Source organism: Miniopterus natalensis, chromosome 6, assembly GCF_054644295.1.
Source record: "Miniopterus natalensis isolate mMinNat1 chromosome 6, mMinNat1.hap1, whole genome shotgun sequence".
In the NCBI taxonomy this organism is placed as follows: Eukaryota; Metazoa; Chordata; class Mammalia; order Chiroptera; family Miniopteridae; genus Miniopterus; species Miniopterus natalensis.
The window spans coordinates 64,996,530-65,014,191 of NC_142086.1; the positions used below are offsets into that span (position 1 = coordinate 64,996,530).

General features: G+C 41.7%; 1 protein-coding gene across 1 annotated transcript in view; it reads left to right on the forward strand.

Moving 5' to 3' along the window:
• The window catches only part of TNIK (TRAF2 and NCK interacting kinase), a 298,718-nt gene that overhangs the window by 248,252 nt on the left and 32,804 nt on the right, over nt 1-17,662 (forward strand). The window contains exons 16-20 of the mRNA XM_087818327.1: nt 2,137-2,301; nt 4,894-5,133; nt 6,317-6,423; nt 12,961-13,124; nt 15,055-15,152. Of these exons, the coding sequence (XP_087674453.1) occupies nt 2,137-2,301; nt 4,894-5,133; nt 6,317-6,423; nt 12,961-13,124; nt 15,055-15,152 (774 nt within the window). The remainder of the gene's footprint in view (nt 1-2,136; nt 2,302-4,893; nt 5,134-6,316; nt 6,424-12,960; nt 13,125-15,054; nt 15,153-17,662) is intronic.

A 17,662-nucleotide genomic window follows, 5' to 3' on the forward strand; every position in this document is an offset into this window, starting at 1 on the left:
GAAAAAATGCTCAATGTCGTTAATCATCAGAGAGATGCAAATTAAAACCACAATGAGGTATCACTTCACACCTGTCAGAATGGCACCATCAACAAATCAACAAACTACAAGTGCTGGCGAGGGTGTGGAGAAAAGGGCTCCCTAGTACACTGCTGATGGGAATGCAGACTGGTGCAGCCACTATGGAAAGCAGTATGGCGTTTCCTCAAAAAAATAAAAATCGACCTGCCATTTGACCCAGTGATCCCACTTCTAGGAATATATCCTAAGAAACCCAAAACACCAGTTACAAAGAACTTATGCACCCCTACGTTCATAGCCGCGCAATTTACAATAACTAAGATCTGGAAACAGGCCAAGTGCCCATCAGTAGATGAGTGGATAAAAAAGCTGTGGCACATTTACACCATGGAATACTATGCAGCTGTAAAAAAGAAAGATCTCTTATCCTTTGGGACAGCATGGATGGAATTGGAGAGTATTAGGCTAAGTGAAATAAGCCAGTCGGAGAAAAACAAGTACCACATGATCTCACTCATATGTGGAATATAATAAACAAAATAAACTGATGAACAAACTGGATCCAGAGATACAGAAGCATGGAACAGACTGAGGGATCTCAGAGGGAAGGTGGGGATGGGGGAGTGGGTGGAGAGAGATTAATCAAATAACTTATATGTTTATAAGCATAACCCATGGACACAGACATTGGTATGGGGAATGCCTGGGGGCGGTGAATGCAGGGTGGAGGGGATCAATGGACGGGGAAGAGACATCTATAATGCTTTCAACAATAAAGATAAATTTTAAAAAAAGAACTTGACTTGGGCCTTGCCCATAATAAGAGATGATCAGAGATGACCTCTTTTGACCTATCTGTAGGGCAGGGCAAACTTTCATTTTGTAAACATCTGCTCTTCTTATCACCCTGCAACGACCCTTTGGAGCCCCCAGGTGCATTACCTCATCCCTAGCTCAGGATGTCTTATTTACCTCAATCCCCCTTTCTATCTCTGAACCTCTCCTGCATGTGGGGTCTCCGACTCTCTCATGTATGCGGATTCCCATACACGTGTATGTATTAAATTTGGTTATTTTTCTCTTCTTGAAAAAAGAGAAGGGAAGGAGGGAGGGGAAAAGAAAAGTCACAGACCTCTTGAAGTTGTTGAAGATCTTAAGTCATGTCTTGCAGTGTACCTCTTGTTTATCTAAATGTTCCTTTAAAACCACCCTCTGATTCAGTGTGCTGTTCATAAGTACGAAGGGTAATTTTTGCCCTAAGAACATTCCTGGTACTGTGAGCCTTCCCCATGAAACACCTGACGAGTTTCCTGCTTTGGGCTGAGAGAGACTCTGCAAGAACAAGAGTGACAAGGACACAGGCAGCAATGGGAGGGTGGGAAAGGGAGAGAAGAGCAGGGGGAGCGAGAGTGAAGGCCAGGTGTGGAGAAGTGGGGGGGTGAAGCGGTAGAGTCCAAGCTGGAAACGGAACCAGTGAGGAGGGGCCATGTATTTTAGGGAGCAGGGAGAGACAACTGAAAAGGGAAGGCCTTAAAGAGAGAAAAGGAAAATGATAGAGGGAGCCTGGTTGAGACAGGCCGTGCACGCTGAGCGAGCTCCCCGAACGCCCACTTGCCCGCCAGGAGGGAATGGGGAGAAATGGAGGGTTAGTGCGCTCAGCTTGATTCCGCTCTTCCCCTCCCCGTCCTGTGAGTCAACTCAGAGCAATTTCCTGTTTTCCTGGGCAACCTTAATGCCTCCCATAGTTCCCTTAGTCTGCCTCCCTGACCCGAGGCTTTGCGACCAGTCAGCAAGATAATATCCCAGTCCACGCAAGCTGAACTCTTAGGCAGGTCCCAAGTCCCCGCCTCACTGAAATAGCCCTAGATAATGGGTACGGGAAGGGTGACGGCTTAAGCATTCTGTTTTTCACGATGGTGTTTACCCGAACAGAAAAGAGCTTTTCACAAGTTCTTGATGCAGAGCAGACATGGAGAGTTTGGCTCCTTGAAAGTGAATTGATCAGGGAGACAGAAAAATGGCTGTGCAGGTGACTAGAGAAAACCCTTATTAGGAAATAATTCCGCTTCGATCCATCTCCATTGACGCTCTCTCTTTTTGCTTGTTTGTTTCTAGGTAGAAGAACGGTCCAGGCTCAACCGGCAGAGCTCACCTGCCATGCCTCACAAGGTTGCCAACAGGATATCTGACCCCAACTTGCCCCCAAGGTCGGAGTCCTTCAGTATCAGTGGGGTTCAGCCTGCTCGGACTCCCCCTATGCTCAGACCTGTTGACCCACAGGTACGTTCTCCCCTTTGTTCCATTGGACATTTCAATGGAGAGACCGATGAACCTGCTAAAGGCCCAGGGGACGGTAACATTGATTCAGGCATAGGGCCAGTGAAATGTTGGCCCTTAGTACAGAATCTGTAGTATATAGGAGGCCCGCTCAGGTTGAAGGGTAGAGGAAGGGCTGAGAAAGAGAACAGCACCCCCTTAACTCTGAGCCCACCACAGAGCCACTTCTTGATAATTCGGCGTCTCTGGAGAACCACAGAAGTTTCTGTGAGGTGGGAACAAACATTATTTTAGTTTTAATTATCAAAATTCACATAGACCTTTGATATATGTAAACTATTCTATTATCTCTTGTTCCTTGGGATTTGGGTATAATTCTGAAACTGGAAAAATTAGGTGGACTTGGATAAAAATGTGTTTTCTAAAAATGAGGTCACTGACCAGCAGCATCAGCATCACCCAGGAACTTGGTAAAAATGCAGATTCTCGGGTCCACCTCAAACCCATTGATGAACAACTCTTGAGCGGGGTGTGGCAACCTGTGGTTTAACAAGCTTTCCAGGTGATTCTGATGCACTGAAGAGTTTGAGATCCACTGGTTTAAGGTAGCTGAAAAAGAAAAAAGGTTACTCCACTTTTAGAAAAAAAGGAAGTTTCTAGAAGTTTTAGAGGACTTTTAAAATTATATATTACAAAAAATGAAAGATGAAGTGAAATAAAGTATACAGTTTCATGAAAAATAAAGCTAATGAAGCTACTTTCACCCAAATGTCTTCAATTTCTTCCAGGCATCCACCTGCATAATGTATTTTGAGATCACCTTTGAAATATGTAATGCTATTTGAACTGTAGTTTTTAAAAATAGTGCTAAAATCAAGGACTCCTGGTTTTAGTTTGCCTTTAGCATATGAGGTCCAAGATTTTTCGGAGCATATGCCACCTGAGCATATCTTGCCCTTGTTTGTTTTTATTTGCATATAATTCTCCCATGCCTGACCTTTTATAGGACACATTTTTATAGGAATTTCTCTTTTAACACACAGACTCTCTGTTTTAAAACCCCTAACTTTGACCTTTTAGGGCACTTTTTGCTCTGTAAAGGAGAGAGTAGAGGAAAAATTTATGAAACTTATGAAAGTGACTAGGAAATGAAAATACAGATATCCTGTGACAGACAACTCATTGGATTAGATTTTCAGAGGTTTTGATTTTTGTTATTTCTTTGGCTCTTTTAAGTAAGTTTGTGTTTTGTGCTACATGTTTTTAAAATATACTTTATTGTAATATTATTATTTAATATATTCAATGATATTTAACATTAATATAAATTTGGTTACAAGTTTTATTCTGGTAGAAGCATAACATTCAGCTGAGCTAGACTTTGAGGATTTTCTCTGAACTATAATAACATTCCAGATTTCAGATGAAAAGGTTTGAAGAGGCTGGGGCAGGACTGCTCCAGGATAGGACCTCAAGGGCAAGAAGAATGGGGCCAGGCTTATTGGGGGGTTGGGGGCTGGAGAAATGCCCCCCAGCAGTCCAGGCACTGGGATTTCAGACCAGAGAGGGTCTGATAGGTCCCTTGTCCAAAGCAGATATTAAATGAATGTTTGTTGAATTAACAACTGAATTTAGAAAACATTCTAGATGTTTCCTCCACCAAGATTTGCTGAATACCTTCCACATGCCAGGCAAAGTGCTAGACTCAGACATACAGTGTCAGACGTAGCTCCTTCCTCCAGGGAACTTACCTTTGTGACAGAGGAGGAGACAAGCTTGCATGGCATTAACAATTAAGTGTGAGCAGTGCTAACAGGAAAGGGTACTCTGAAATCTAGATTTTAATGATTTGTCTTAAAGAGCCAGATTTCCCCTGAAAAACTACATGTCTTTCCTGCATGAAAAATACCACCACATGCCAAATTGTGCAACTTACAACTCTGAAAGAACTGTCCTGGAGTTAAGAGATACAACATCATAAGTGGTAGGAACTGGTTCATCACAAAGCAGGAGAGCATAGCAGCTAGGTGTACAATGGGGGTATGTGTGGGCTCCAAGCCAGGCTCTGGCACACATTCGCTGTGAAATCTAGGGTGTTACTTAACCTCTCTGCACCTTACATTCTCACATGTAAACTGGGGAAAATAATTGTGTCAACCTCATGGTGGATTTAGTGAGTTCCTAGGAAGTAAAATATCAGATTAATTCTTATTTTACAGCTCAAGAGTAGTCTCTAAAGTCAAGATCAGGGGTTTTAAACAGTGACATTTCTAATATTAGAAGTACTTATAAATGTATTTCTAGTCAATAAATGTTCACTTAAAATTGTTAATGTTACTGTCATCACACTTACTTCACTGACCTCTTAGCAAGTAAATCATTTAACTTTTGGCCAGGAACCCTGGTTCAGCCTTACACAGCTCTAAATGGAATATTTTGAAGAGCTTGTAAAAGCATGCTGTAGAGAGCTGTGATGGACTTTATGTACACCAGTCCTCGTGCCCTGAAACTTTATTTTCTCTTCCTCTGGGTGAGGTACTAGCGGATCTGCTCTTTCTTCTGATAATCCTGCTCTGGTGTTGGTTTGGTGCCTAGATCCCTCATCTGGTAGCTGTAAAGTCGCAGGGACCCGCCCTGACCGCCTCCCAGTCCGTGCACGAGCAGCCCACCAAGGGCCTGTCCGGGTTTCAGGAGGCGCTGAGCGTGAGCTCTCACCGCGCTGAGATGCCGCGCCAGAACTCGGACCCCACCTCGGAGAACCCCCCTCTCCCCACGCGCATCGAGAAGTTCGACCGCAGCTCTTGGTTACGACAGGAAGAAGACATTCCACCAAAGGTAACATCATTGATGATGATGATGATCCCTATTCCAGACCTTTAATAATACTGGACTTCATGCCAAGGCACTATCCCTTGTTACGTCTGCTTGGTCCCTCCTGATTCCCAAGCTGTCACTTGGATTGTTATTTATCATTTCTCACCTCTGTTTTCCCCAAACAGAGGGAGGCTGTTTGATCAGATGACTTGGAGGTATATATCCTCTATCCAGAACTAGAACTCTCAACCCCAAACACTCTAAATTATTTTTTTACTATCCATATTAAGAAAAAAATAATGGATATTTTTATTGGTGAGGAAATCTGCATCTAGACAAATTAAAAACTTCTAGATAAAAAGAAGAAAATTTGTTTATTCTTATCTTTAACAATACAAGGTGAAGCCAGATTTCAGGTGTTCAGAAGATAGCATTGCTCCTAGAATGTTTTGGTTAGCCCCATTTGAGGAAAGCTCCTTCTAGGCCAGGTCATAATTTAATTCCAACTTTCATTCATTACGGAGGGTAAAACTGTAGGGTAAAATGACCGTCACCCAGCGCTGGACAGGGCTTTAATCCTGTTTGGTATTATGTTTGCAGATTGACCTTTCAAAGCACAGTGTTTTGGGGTTTGTCTTTAATTATTAATTGCAAGTTGATGAGAGAGTGGAAGCATGCAGGATGTACTGCAATAGTTTCTCTGAGCTCACTGATATGCGGCTTATGTCCCAAGCTCTAGGCTGATACCCTAGTTTCTCACCAGATTTCATAATTTCCTTATCTGTTTATCAATTGTGATGTGAGCTAAAAATGAAACTCAATTTATCTGGATGGCTCTTATCTGATGCAGTTTCCAGTGATCAGGTGAGTCTGTGGTACCCTAAAGAAATTTCTGGTATGTACCACTCTTGCAAAAAAGAAGGAACTCAGTGAATGAAAATAATGAGCATGATCTGTTTTTAAATTTGTTTTTAAAATTCAGGACCATACTCCTTAATGGTTGCTGAATATGCTTCAATGCCTTTTGTTTGATTTTATTTACAGAGTTAAATTGTTCTTTGAGAAAGGAAAGATGTTTCTTCCCTGTTTCTGATAATGGCTGTAACTCCTGATAAATCTTTCGAAAGGAGTGAGTCACTTTTCAGGCAGTCACCTATGGAAGCTATTTTATGGGAAATATTTCTGAATTCTGCTTCTCTTTCAGGTGCCTCAAAGAACAACTTCTATATCCCCAGCGTTAGCCAGAAAGAACTCTCCTGGAAATGGTAGTGCTCTGGGACCCAGACTAGGATCTCAACCCATCAGAGCAAGGTAAAGGGAAAAGACAGTTAAGGTGAAGGAATAAGTCCCCATCACCACTGTCATTGCTTTCCTAAAAAAATGTCTTTGCTCTTTTTTCACTTCAGAGGCATATTGACTGGCCATGTGGACGGTGAGCTTGGCTGGGCCAGAGCATAAGCCTTTTATTTCTTCAGTAGCCTTTCACAGACATCAGTGCACAGTGGGGAGGAGTAAAATTGCAAGGATAAATCTGGTTGTCGTATCCCAAACCATCACTTGCGAGACCATTTTAAAAAATCAGCAGAATAAAATGGCCTGGTTTGAGGTAATTTTTAGCATCAGGTCAAGAAGTGTGCCCTGAGAACCATTGAGACTTTAGAAAGTAATTGACAAAGAAATGCAGTAGTGACCAGCTGCAGAGCTTCCCAGCTTGGCAAATGCACAAGGACTAGCTCTTATGAGGAAATCCCTGCTTTGGCGTTATGGAGGGTCACTGAAATATAGCTGCATTCCCCGAGACTTTTCCATCAATGATGTACAATCCTGCAGTCTGGAAGTTGCATCCACCTACCAGTTGGTGTCAAGGTCTCAAGAGAAGCTGGAAAGTAAACAGCATCTTTACAGTATCTGAGCAGATTTTAAGCGGTAGCAGATGCTGTTGGCTGCTACAGGTCCTCAAGCTTCCCTCAGATTTTTCATGATGAACACTCCCCTTTTTAGAACCAACTGAAATAGCAATTGGCCTCTGCTGAGACTATATAAAGGATAAGCTTGGACAGCCTGTTTTCTTCTTCTTCATTGTGTTCATAATAAGAGAAGGACTCTCCCTTGCTAATGAGAGAGGGACTAGAAATGAAGATTATGATTATTTGTAGATATCTTTAAAGGACGGAATGCTTCTGATCCTAAAGCTTTAATCTTCTTCTTCACATGAAAAGCCTTAGGAAGGGGTCAGTCCATAAATAAGATGGAACTGTGCTAAGAACACGAATCCCTTTAGGGCAAAGGAGCTAACTCATACCGACTGCAAGAAGCTCTGAATGAGCCGTTTTGGGCAGTGACATGTCAGATTCACGCTGAGTGGGTGCTGCTGTAAGCAGTGCTGAGGAACACTGGGCTGTACTGTGACCAGAGAGCCAGCCTGAACTTTCTCTGTCACCCCCTTCAAGCAGCTAGAAGCCCCAATTATCACTGCTGCTTCTCCTTTGAACTCTTCCCTGAGGCTCTGTTCACTGATCAGTTACTTAGAATTTTAGTTGCTGTAGATCAAGCATGATTTCAACTTTAAGTCTTTCCTTCTATCAACCAAAAGAAAGAGAACTATTATTATATAGTCAAATTAAAAGCAGCTCTTAGTTCCCCTTGAAGTGTTATTTTAATGATGTCAGGGCCTAAGATAGGTGACGTTTGATGGTCAGCGGTTTGCAAAACATGTGCTTTTCCCTCAGAACCACTTAAAGGTTGGACTTTGTGCAAAGAATGCAGGCTTTGTGAGACAGCTGACATTTTTCTGCTTACAGAGGCGGTAGGGAGGGAGAGAGCTAAAAGGTAATAATTACTTACATTGAAAGTCAGAGGGATTACAGAGGACAGAGAAGATGAACAATCCCCATCTTTGCCACATGGAACAATCCTACAGACACACCTGCTTCTAGCTATTACATGTGTCCAAGTGGCCAACACTTAAGATCTGAATCAGACTTTGCAACTCTGGATTGCATTGCATTTTTAAAAGCTTGAGGACCTGGCTTCTTTATTGTGAGAGAGATAGCTTTAGTGCATCTTTGCTGCATAACAAAGCACCCTAAAATTTAGTGGTTGAAGTAATAACAATTTATTATTTCTCACAATTCTATGGGTTTGCTAAGAAGTTCTGTTGGGTTCACTTGAGCTCACGCATGCAGCTGCACTGAGCTGATGGGTCAGCTGCATCTCCATGTGGTCTTTCTTCCTGAGTTTCTTTACTGTTTGCCCACCTCAGTCCAGGAAGGAAGTACTTTTTGTTTGCACAAGTACTTTTTGTTTGCATCATCTTTACTGATGTCCCATTGGCCTCCATAGGTCACATAGTCAAGCCCCGAGTCAGTGTATAAAGGACTACACAGGGACACTGGGAGATGTGATTCACTGAGGGCCATTACTGACATATAGAGATCCTCCTACTTTCTGATGGTCCAAATAAGGTCTTCAGAGTTCTTTTTGTACCATTTGTCAGACAGCTGCCCACCCATAAAGCCATAAAAAAAGGGTAGCTTTTAAATAATTCATCCTGTATAGTGATGCTGAGCTCAGCTGCTTGTCCTCCCAGCCTTTCCTTGAAGTGGCTTTTAAAGGAGACTAGAAAATTAGAATATTTAGAATGGATCTCAAGGAAGATATCATGTGTAGTAAGGGACAGGTTCGGGATGTTTTGTTATCAATATTTTTATTTCATTTGCTAAACTTAGCAAATGTATATTAAGGATCCACTATGTGCAAGGCTGTATGTTGTCTTGGGACCCAGTGGCTGACTCAACCAAGGCTGCCTGACTCGGGCCCAGGGGTCAGAGGATATAATATTCCTGCTGCTCTTTGAAGCTACAGGTATTATTAGGGGCAGAATTCTATTTCTGAGTCCCCAAGTGACCACTTGGAGAGGAACCAAAAGGAGAGCAGTTCTACCTGTGCATATTGCATATCGGTGAAGAGAAAGAGGCAGAGCCTAATGGCTGAGAAGTTCAGCTTTCGCTTCCTGAATCCAGCACTAATGAGCCCAGTTACTAGATGAAGGACATTAGATAGCAACTGCAGAATGTGTGCTAATTTTTTATAATTTGGGAAATAATATGTTTTAATCAATAAACTACTTAGTATCCCGAATAGAAGACTTTTGAGTTAAAATGGGCATATACAAGCATGTACCTGTAACATGAGGAAAAATAAAAACTTTACTGTTTTCAATAAGCTTCCTTCTCCCAGAGAAAACTGCCTGTTCTGGTGTGGCAGAAAACTCTTCTGCTGTCCACATATGCCACACCAAATCAAAAAGAGACATGTTTTTAAATAGATACAGTATGGAGGAGGTGCAGCTGTGCTGGCATCAGTTGGTCAAGAAGACGTTCTTGGGTCTCCCCTGTGGATCCCTGCCTTCTGCTTAGTTTGGGGCAATTTAATATTTATTTCTTTATTCATTAAACATTCTGGAACACCTATAAATGCAGAGTTCTGTTCAGTGTCAGTGTGTATTACAGATGTTAACTAAGTTAAACCATATGACAACTCTTTGAAGTAGTGACTATAATCAACTCCATTTTTATAGATGTAGAAACTGAGATAAACACAAGTAAATTACCCAAGATGACAAAATTAGTAAGTGATGGAGCCAACATTTGAAAGCTGGCAGTCTCGCACCGAGTCCTCGCTCAGAAGCACCATTCCATGCTAATCCGTCAGCAGGGGGCAGCTGTCGTTGCTGCCGCATTTTCCCGAGAGGAAGGGGCTCATGCCCTGCTGACCGACGGGGCACATTTTGCCTCCGCCTTTCTCGCTGTATAATTTAGTGAGTCTGCTAACAGCTCATCTTAATCTTATGGTTACTGATCTTCATCTATTGATATTCGCTACCTCTTAAAGGTTGTTGTCCCATGAGAACTATTGATACCCCCCAAATTTCCCTACTCAGGCTGGAACTAGTATCATCATGTGCTTTTAACATTTCCCTCCTAGAAGGCGAGAGTCTGGGTGAAAACAGGGCCCCCATGACCCCACCGCCTGCTTCCTGTCCTTCCTTCTCCAGCATGTGCAGCTGGGTTTTGCTCAGGCTGCAAGGTCAAAGGGCAGTTCTCAGATGCTTTATGGACTCCCAAATGCCTTGTGTTGTCAAGGTGATGAATTAAGTTTAAATCAAGATTTGATTTGCTCATTTGTGAAAATACTTTTTTTTTTATTCCAGGCACTTTGATATTTAACTTTGATCCATGTGTTCTCTTAAAGCAAATTAAAATTCGATCAAACAAGTACACTCTATGAAAAGATTTAAATTCAGCCTGAAACGCCCAGTCAAAACTCAATAACTTAAATGCTTAATTTCAAAAAATAATTCTCTGTCCCATCCCAAACCTGTCTTCTTATGACTCCTTTATCTTCATTGGCTGTGTCATCAAAGAAGGAAGTAAAGTGAATTTTGGCAGTCAGCCAGTTAATTACAGACTTGGCCCAAGTATTTGGGCCAAGAAATCACTTTGTAATACTAATTTTATGTTTTGACTTTTAATATGATTCAACTAAATGGAACAATTGCCACATTTTTCATTTTACTGTGTCTTTTATAGACAAAGCAGCATTGTCTGCGGGATGGCAAATGTCTGAACTAAAAGTTAGCATTTAAAGAAAGCTATATGAATGTTTGCAAGTTTTTACACATTTGTATCTGAGTCAGCTCAGTTAATATGTGAACAAGAGAATCTCTTATTTCACAGAATTCTGAAACTGATCTCCCCTCAGAGCATTTATCTCAGACCCTTCGCCCTGAGGCCAGACCATTTATTGCTACATAATAAGGAAGAGAAAAATGTGAACAGTATGACTTTTTTTCCCCGAAATACTCATACTTTACAAAAAAATAAGAAAGAAAAGGCATTTTAAAGTTTTTCCTGTTTCTATATGTGGTTACATAGAAACGAAATACTTCTTTGAGTCTTCAGTGGCAAAAATAGCATCAGTGTTAAGATCAGCACCCATGCAGGCCAGCTCCAGCGGGAAGGACTTGTGCTAACGAGGCCCAGGTCAGGGGCTTAATGCCCATGGGAACCAATTAGCTTCACAGAGAAAAAAGCTCTGTCCCATCAGAGATGCATGCTCATCACAGCTGGTTCTGCTAATAGCTATGACCCGCTTTTATGCAAGGACACCTGACTCAGGCCTTATCATCACACGTGACAGCGGCATCCTACCTGGTCCGCCTGCTTCTCTCCTGGCCAGTCATTCATAAGCCTACCCTGGGAGACCCATGTTCTCTGCCAGGCTCTGCAGGCCATTGCTGCATAAGCCACCCATTTCCTCTGGTCACGCACTGTCCCAGGGTTTCCTAACACAGACTTTGCTACTCCACCAAGGTGATGTCCTCTCTGCGCCAATAAGCCCTAGGAAAACCCCAGCCCCTGCGTCTTTACTTCGGCTCTTTCCCGTCTTGCTTTCCACCCCTCCAAGAACCAATCAAGTCCTGTCCCCTTCCTGACACCACCTTGCCTGCTCTGGGCTGCATTCGTTGTTTCCCAGACTCCAACAGCGTTTATAGACTTTCACACACAGCATGCAGAGTGTTGCCTTGTTCTATTATTTTCTCAGCACACACTCATCCCTAGGATTGTGTTGTAATTTGACTGTCTTTCCTGTGACCTGTGCTCTCCTCCACTCCAAGCTGGCAAAGGGCATGGCTGTATCTTGTTCACTCTGTGTGGCAAATGCCTGACCCAGTGCCCTGTATAGACCAACGAAGTGAATGAATAAATACTACAGTTGGGGAGTAGCAAACATATGAAGACAAATAATACAAAAATATTTTATAAAAAGTAGAGCTAATAGCCTGCCAACAAACTAATTTGTTCTTGAAATAACACTTAACTTATTTGAAAACACACCTCCCTTTGATAATAGCCAAAGTATATAAAGACTTCCTCCAAGGAATTAAAAAATACAGATACACCACTAGCTATACAAGCAAAGAACTTGATTAAGCAATTCACTGAAGAGGAATTATAAATGGCAAATAAATGTGAATAAAAATTAATGCATCTCAGTAGTAATATTTTAAACTGCATTAAAACAACAAGATGCAAAATTTTTTACAAATTACCAAACTGCTCATAATAAAGTGTGATAAGAATTCAGTGAGGTGGACTATCACATACACTGCAATGAAGACTGCTAATACCTTTGTGTATTCACATACAAATGTGCACACACATACCCCAGTTCGTGCCCTTTCAACCGAGAGTTGCAATTCTAGGAAAGAGGCGTGATTGGATATTTTTATGCACGTAGGTAGCTGTTTTAGTGTTATGTGTCACAGCGATGTATTGGAAGCACGAAAATGTCTAACAGTAGAGGAATGCTTCAACTAATGCATCTAATTTCTGGACTATTATGCAGGCATTATTGTTTGTAGAAGCATAAGAAGTACTCACAATGCTGTGTTAAGAGGAAAAAACAAGCTGCAAAACTGAATATATAGTATGCTTCCATATATACAAAAGAAAGACTGGAAGTGATATACCAAATAGTAAAATATAGTTGAACATCTCTTGGTTCAGAGATTGCATGTGTTGCTTCCTTATTTTTATCTTTTTATATTTTTCAAGTTTTTTACAATGAGCACAGGATAAATGGTTTCAAAGAAAGCCTCCTTTGAAGATTCAGCATTTCAGAACTAATACTTGAAGTGTGATGATCCAAGAGTTGGGTCAAGAGTTCATCCTGTCCAGATAGTGATCTCTTTATCCCTTTGCACTGAGATGGAACTGGACTGTGCTTGTGTCTACCAAGGGCAAGGCTTGAGAGTGTAGTCACTGTGCTCTGTCGTCCTTGTAGCAACCCTGACCTCCGGAGAACTGAGCCCGTCTTGGAGAGCCCCTTGCAGAGGACCAGCAGTGGCAGTTCCTCCAGCTCCAGCACCCCCAGCTCCCAGCCCAGCTCCCAAGGTGGCTCGCAGCCCGGATCGCAAGCAGGGTCCAGTGAAAGGACCAGAGTTCGAGGTAAAGCTTTCCCTTACCTCTCCCTGACAGCATGGCCTGGCGAGGAGAGCCATCGGCAGGGAATCAGGCTGTTCCCTGACTTCTATAACTTCTGCTTCTGGCATGGCCACCACTGTGTGATTCTGAACATCCCCTTAACTGCTCTCAGCCTCATGTCCTTAGAGGAGTGGGCCACCATCCCCAATTATGTAACATCTGGTGTGGACTAAATCCTTTCTAATCACAGATACCAATGTTTTTCAGGGAGAGCACAGACTATGGTATTATTTGAAAATATAATCACTCACCAGTCACTGAATTTCCATCTTCATTTGATTTCCTGGTTAAAGTTTCCTGTACCCCCAAGTATCCTCTTTCCATTGTGCCAATAGTCCCTTTTTATATTCTGAACATAGTTCGCAATATTAGTTATTTTTCAAACTGAAATTCAATAAAGACTAATGTAGAATACATATATACTTGAGAAGAAATAAAATTGTGACTTTAAAATATATTTAACTCCTCTGGTTATTCCTATTAGAGAGGTAAAAATTAGCCTCTGACCATTTAATTCGAGTCATTCATCATTGTTCAGTCTTCATTAAAGAGGAAGCTTGTGAAAAACCTTAGTGTGCCCAGCTAATTACACACAACAGCGCATTGTTTCCAGCTAATCTAAATTCCCTCTTTCTGAATAACCTTCAGAAGATGATTTTGCTTCCAAGTAATAAAAACCAAGACTTTTTAAAGTGCTATTTGATAAATATTAACACACTTTTCTTAGCCTTTTCACTAGACGCAATCTTAATTTACCTTCTAAACCTTTTCAGGGTTTTAAATAAATAAAGTCACTGCATGTCCATTTTGAAAAGGTTGGCATCAGACATGCGATGCCCCTTTCTCTGAACTGGGGTGTGGACTGGCCCGTGGCTGCCCTTGTATGCATTCTTCTGGCTCAGTGGCACAGCCCACAGCTATGTACACTTGTGTTGCCTTGATCCAAATATAAATTTACTTAATTTAGAAACCTGCCATTCCCTTACCTTTTTCTATTGATAACTTAATATTCTTAGTAAGAGTAAATGCTAAAAAAATCTCTTATCTGGTTCAGTTTTAATTCTTACCTTCTTTCCTTTGGCCCCTAGTTTTTCTGGATCAAAAGCACTCATATCTTTGGGATGTCCCTGCCTTGGAAAAAACATTTCAAAACAAAAGAATCTCTCCCACCCTAGATTGCTTCTTTACCTATAAGCTCTGTAGCTATCAGGGAGCCCTCCCCCACCCTTGCTCTGTATCTCTTCTAGGATCCTTCCTCTTTATCATCAACATTCTCTTTCCTGCCCCCCATTCTTTCTTCCTTAAAGGACCCAGACAATTCCCTCCACCACCACCACCCCACTCAAAAACAATTCCACCCAATAAAACAGGTTTCTAATTTTTCCCCACAAAATTCCATCAGAATAACCTATCCCGATGGGTAGGTGGTAAAGGAAGAAACCAAACACCGAATCTTAAGACTAGGACTTTGAGAAATCAGACAGAATCGCAGCTCTGTCCATAAGTTCAGTGTGACCTTGGGTCACCGGGTTCTCTCTCTAAGTCTGTGTTCACCTGTAAAATAGGAAACTGCCACATCACTGGGTTGGAGCGAGGATTGACATAGAAAGCATTTAGCTTGACACACAATTAATGCTCAGTAAGTGGCAGTGGTTGTCGTGTGTGCTAGTTTTTCTTAGTAGTAGTAGTGACTTCCATGTTGTAAGCCTAAACGGGCTTGCTTGATTTAGTTTGCCTGAGCATTTACTGTTTTTGCATGGATTTGCTTGAGGATGTACCTAAGTGAACAGGTCAGCTGAGTAATCCTGAAGAATGACTCCCCACAGAGCTCCTGAACTGGAGCCAGCACGCTCTGACGGTCATTGTTTATCTTGGCCTCTGTTTCTTCCTCCAGCCAACAGCAAGTCGGAAGGATCACCTGTGCTCCCCCATGAGCCTTCCAAGGTGAAACCGGAGGAATCCAGGGACATTACCCGATCTAGTCGACCAGCTGTGAGTGCTTTTCTCTCAAAGATTTTTAAACTTTTAATTTACCAGAGAACCTATAGGATAAAGTAGCTGAAGATATGCTCGTGACTATGAAATAAAAATTGTTGCGATTAATAAGAAGAAGCATCCAGAAGGAAGTCATACCTGATGAGGAAGAGCTGAACAGATCTTGGGTTGCTTGTCTGCCTTTAGGGATTTGGTGATCATTTTCAACTAGCTCATATCATTCATTCCAGAATTTCTATTTAGCAGCTTTAGCCAAAAGATGTCAAAACTAGCAATTAAGGAAATTTGGGCACTTTCTATGGGTTTTTCTCATCAGTTCTGCCCTTTACCCATATTATTTTCCATATGAATTAATATTACAATTTTTCTGCTGCTTTTCATGCCTCTAGGACTATAATTTCAGGACCAAAACCTGATAAGCATGGTCTGCTAGGGAGCCCAATAGCATGAATTCTAGCTGCATCGCTTTGATGCTACAGACCCCAAGTAGCCTTAAAGAAATAAGAGCATGGAGTCTCAAATTTGAAAGTTAAAAATTAATTTGGGATGAGTTACTATCAACTTAAATTTTCTGAGAATCTTTTCTGTGAAATAAATGTGAAGCCTTTTCGGTTTACTCTGCTTACTACATTTTAAAGTAAGGGAGTATAATGAGAGTAATAATGAAGGGAATTTGCACTCATCTGGGTTGAGGTTCTCTGTGCCCTTTTGCATTTATCTGTTGTGTACTAACAATTCCTGTTTTGTGTCTAACCTGCTGCCTTTCTTCTGGCTTTTTCCTTTCCTGTGGACTCTTCTGGATTGGGTTCTTCTTATCTCAGAGCTATAAGAAAGCTATAGATGAGGTTAGTATTACCTTTCCTTGGTCATACTTTGACAAAATGTAAATATAAAACTGATTTTCTGATGCTGACACTGAGAAAAGTGACCCACTGGATCACAGATTTAAAGTTCACTCATTTGGAGTGATCTGTTGGGAAAAGACCCCCTTCAGTAGAATCCAACCTAAGACCCTCAGACACCAGTATGAAGCTCCAGAGACCTTCCTTCTAAGTCAAAATGTCACTTTTCCAATCTTGCTAAAAATAAGCATTAGTGCTTTATTATTGGCAGAGTTTCTCATTCTAGTATCTTCCAGTAGCAAACCTGAGCTTTTAGCCTGTGCTCTCCAGCCTTCCTAGGGGATGGTGGTTTTACTAACAAAGAAAAGAGACATCATTCTAAGGCACTCAGAATTTATAGTGTGTGATTTGTGAGCAAGGAGTTACTGGGTATTGTTAGATTAATTTTGTGGAACATTAACTACAGCATCAACAGCAACAGCAACTTTAGTTAATGAATACTGGCGAGTTAAGTGACTTTATTTCCTTATTCATGGAGACATTTTTCCATTAGGAAAATATATGGCTTTGTCGATCTTAGGTAGCTTGCTAAGAAGGATGACTGCCTTACTGCTGTTTGTCAGCCCTGCATGAATACAGCATAGTGGAGGTCTTTTTTAAGAGACAGGCCTTGCAAAGGGTCCTGACTGCATGGAATCTGAAGACTACCATTGTGGCTTTAAGGCTGTAGCTCTGCTGAGCACCATTTTTGCAAAATACAGAAAAGGCACTGGCTCTGGAGTCAACAAGCTGCATTCAAAATCTGGCTCCCCCAATAAGTAACTGGCTGGGACTAGTCTTATAACCTCTCTGGGCAATAGTTTTCTTACCTGTAAAATGGGGATGAAAATTCCTGCATGGCCTTGCTCACATGATTACTTAGGATCACTCAAGATCATGTGTGTGAGAGCATTTTATGAAGTATGAAATGCTACGTAAAGCCAAGAGGATGTCCTCATATTAAGGTTTGGGCCAGAGGCATGGGCTATTTTGGCAGGTAGGAGAAGCATGTTTCTGTGCATCTGGTCTTTACTAAAAAGCCTCTCACTTTTTCAGCATTATGACTGCCTCACCACTCACAGTGATTTAGGGAGTAATTTTCATGGTTAAAGGATAATTGCTTATAAAAGAATGAGACCCTACATGTCTGCATTGTGTGGATGGCACTTACAGAATGGAAAAAGGAGAAGATTTTTAATTGCTCTGTGCCTCAGCCTTGCTCCTTTCCTTCATAGTAGTGAGAAGGATAGGGATTGTCTCAATTTGTATCAGCTTTCTCTCAGAGAACTGAAGAAAGAGAGCCATGGTCTGGTGCTCTGGCCACCAATAAAGTGGTTGTGTGTGTGCACAACTGAAGGGAAATCTCGTGAGTCCAGAAACTGGCATGAAGGTGACTGTCATGAGGGAAAGGTTTCTCATGGATTTTGTGTGGTTGACCCAGGATATTTTAGGCTCTTAAAAATTGCTTCGTTTTGGTATACTCAGGCACACTGGACAGAGATGAGAGGGGACCACAGAGGTATAAGTAATTATAAGTAACTAGGTGGGTAGGGGAAGCTGGTTACCAATCTCTAAGGCCATGTGTGGTTTAAAAAAAAATCCTCCAGGTGATCCTGATAACCCTAC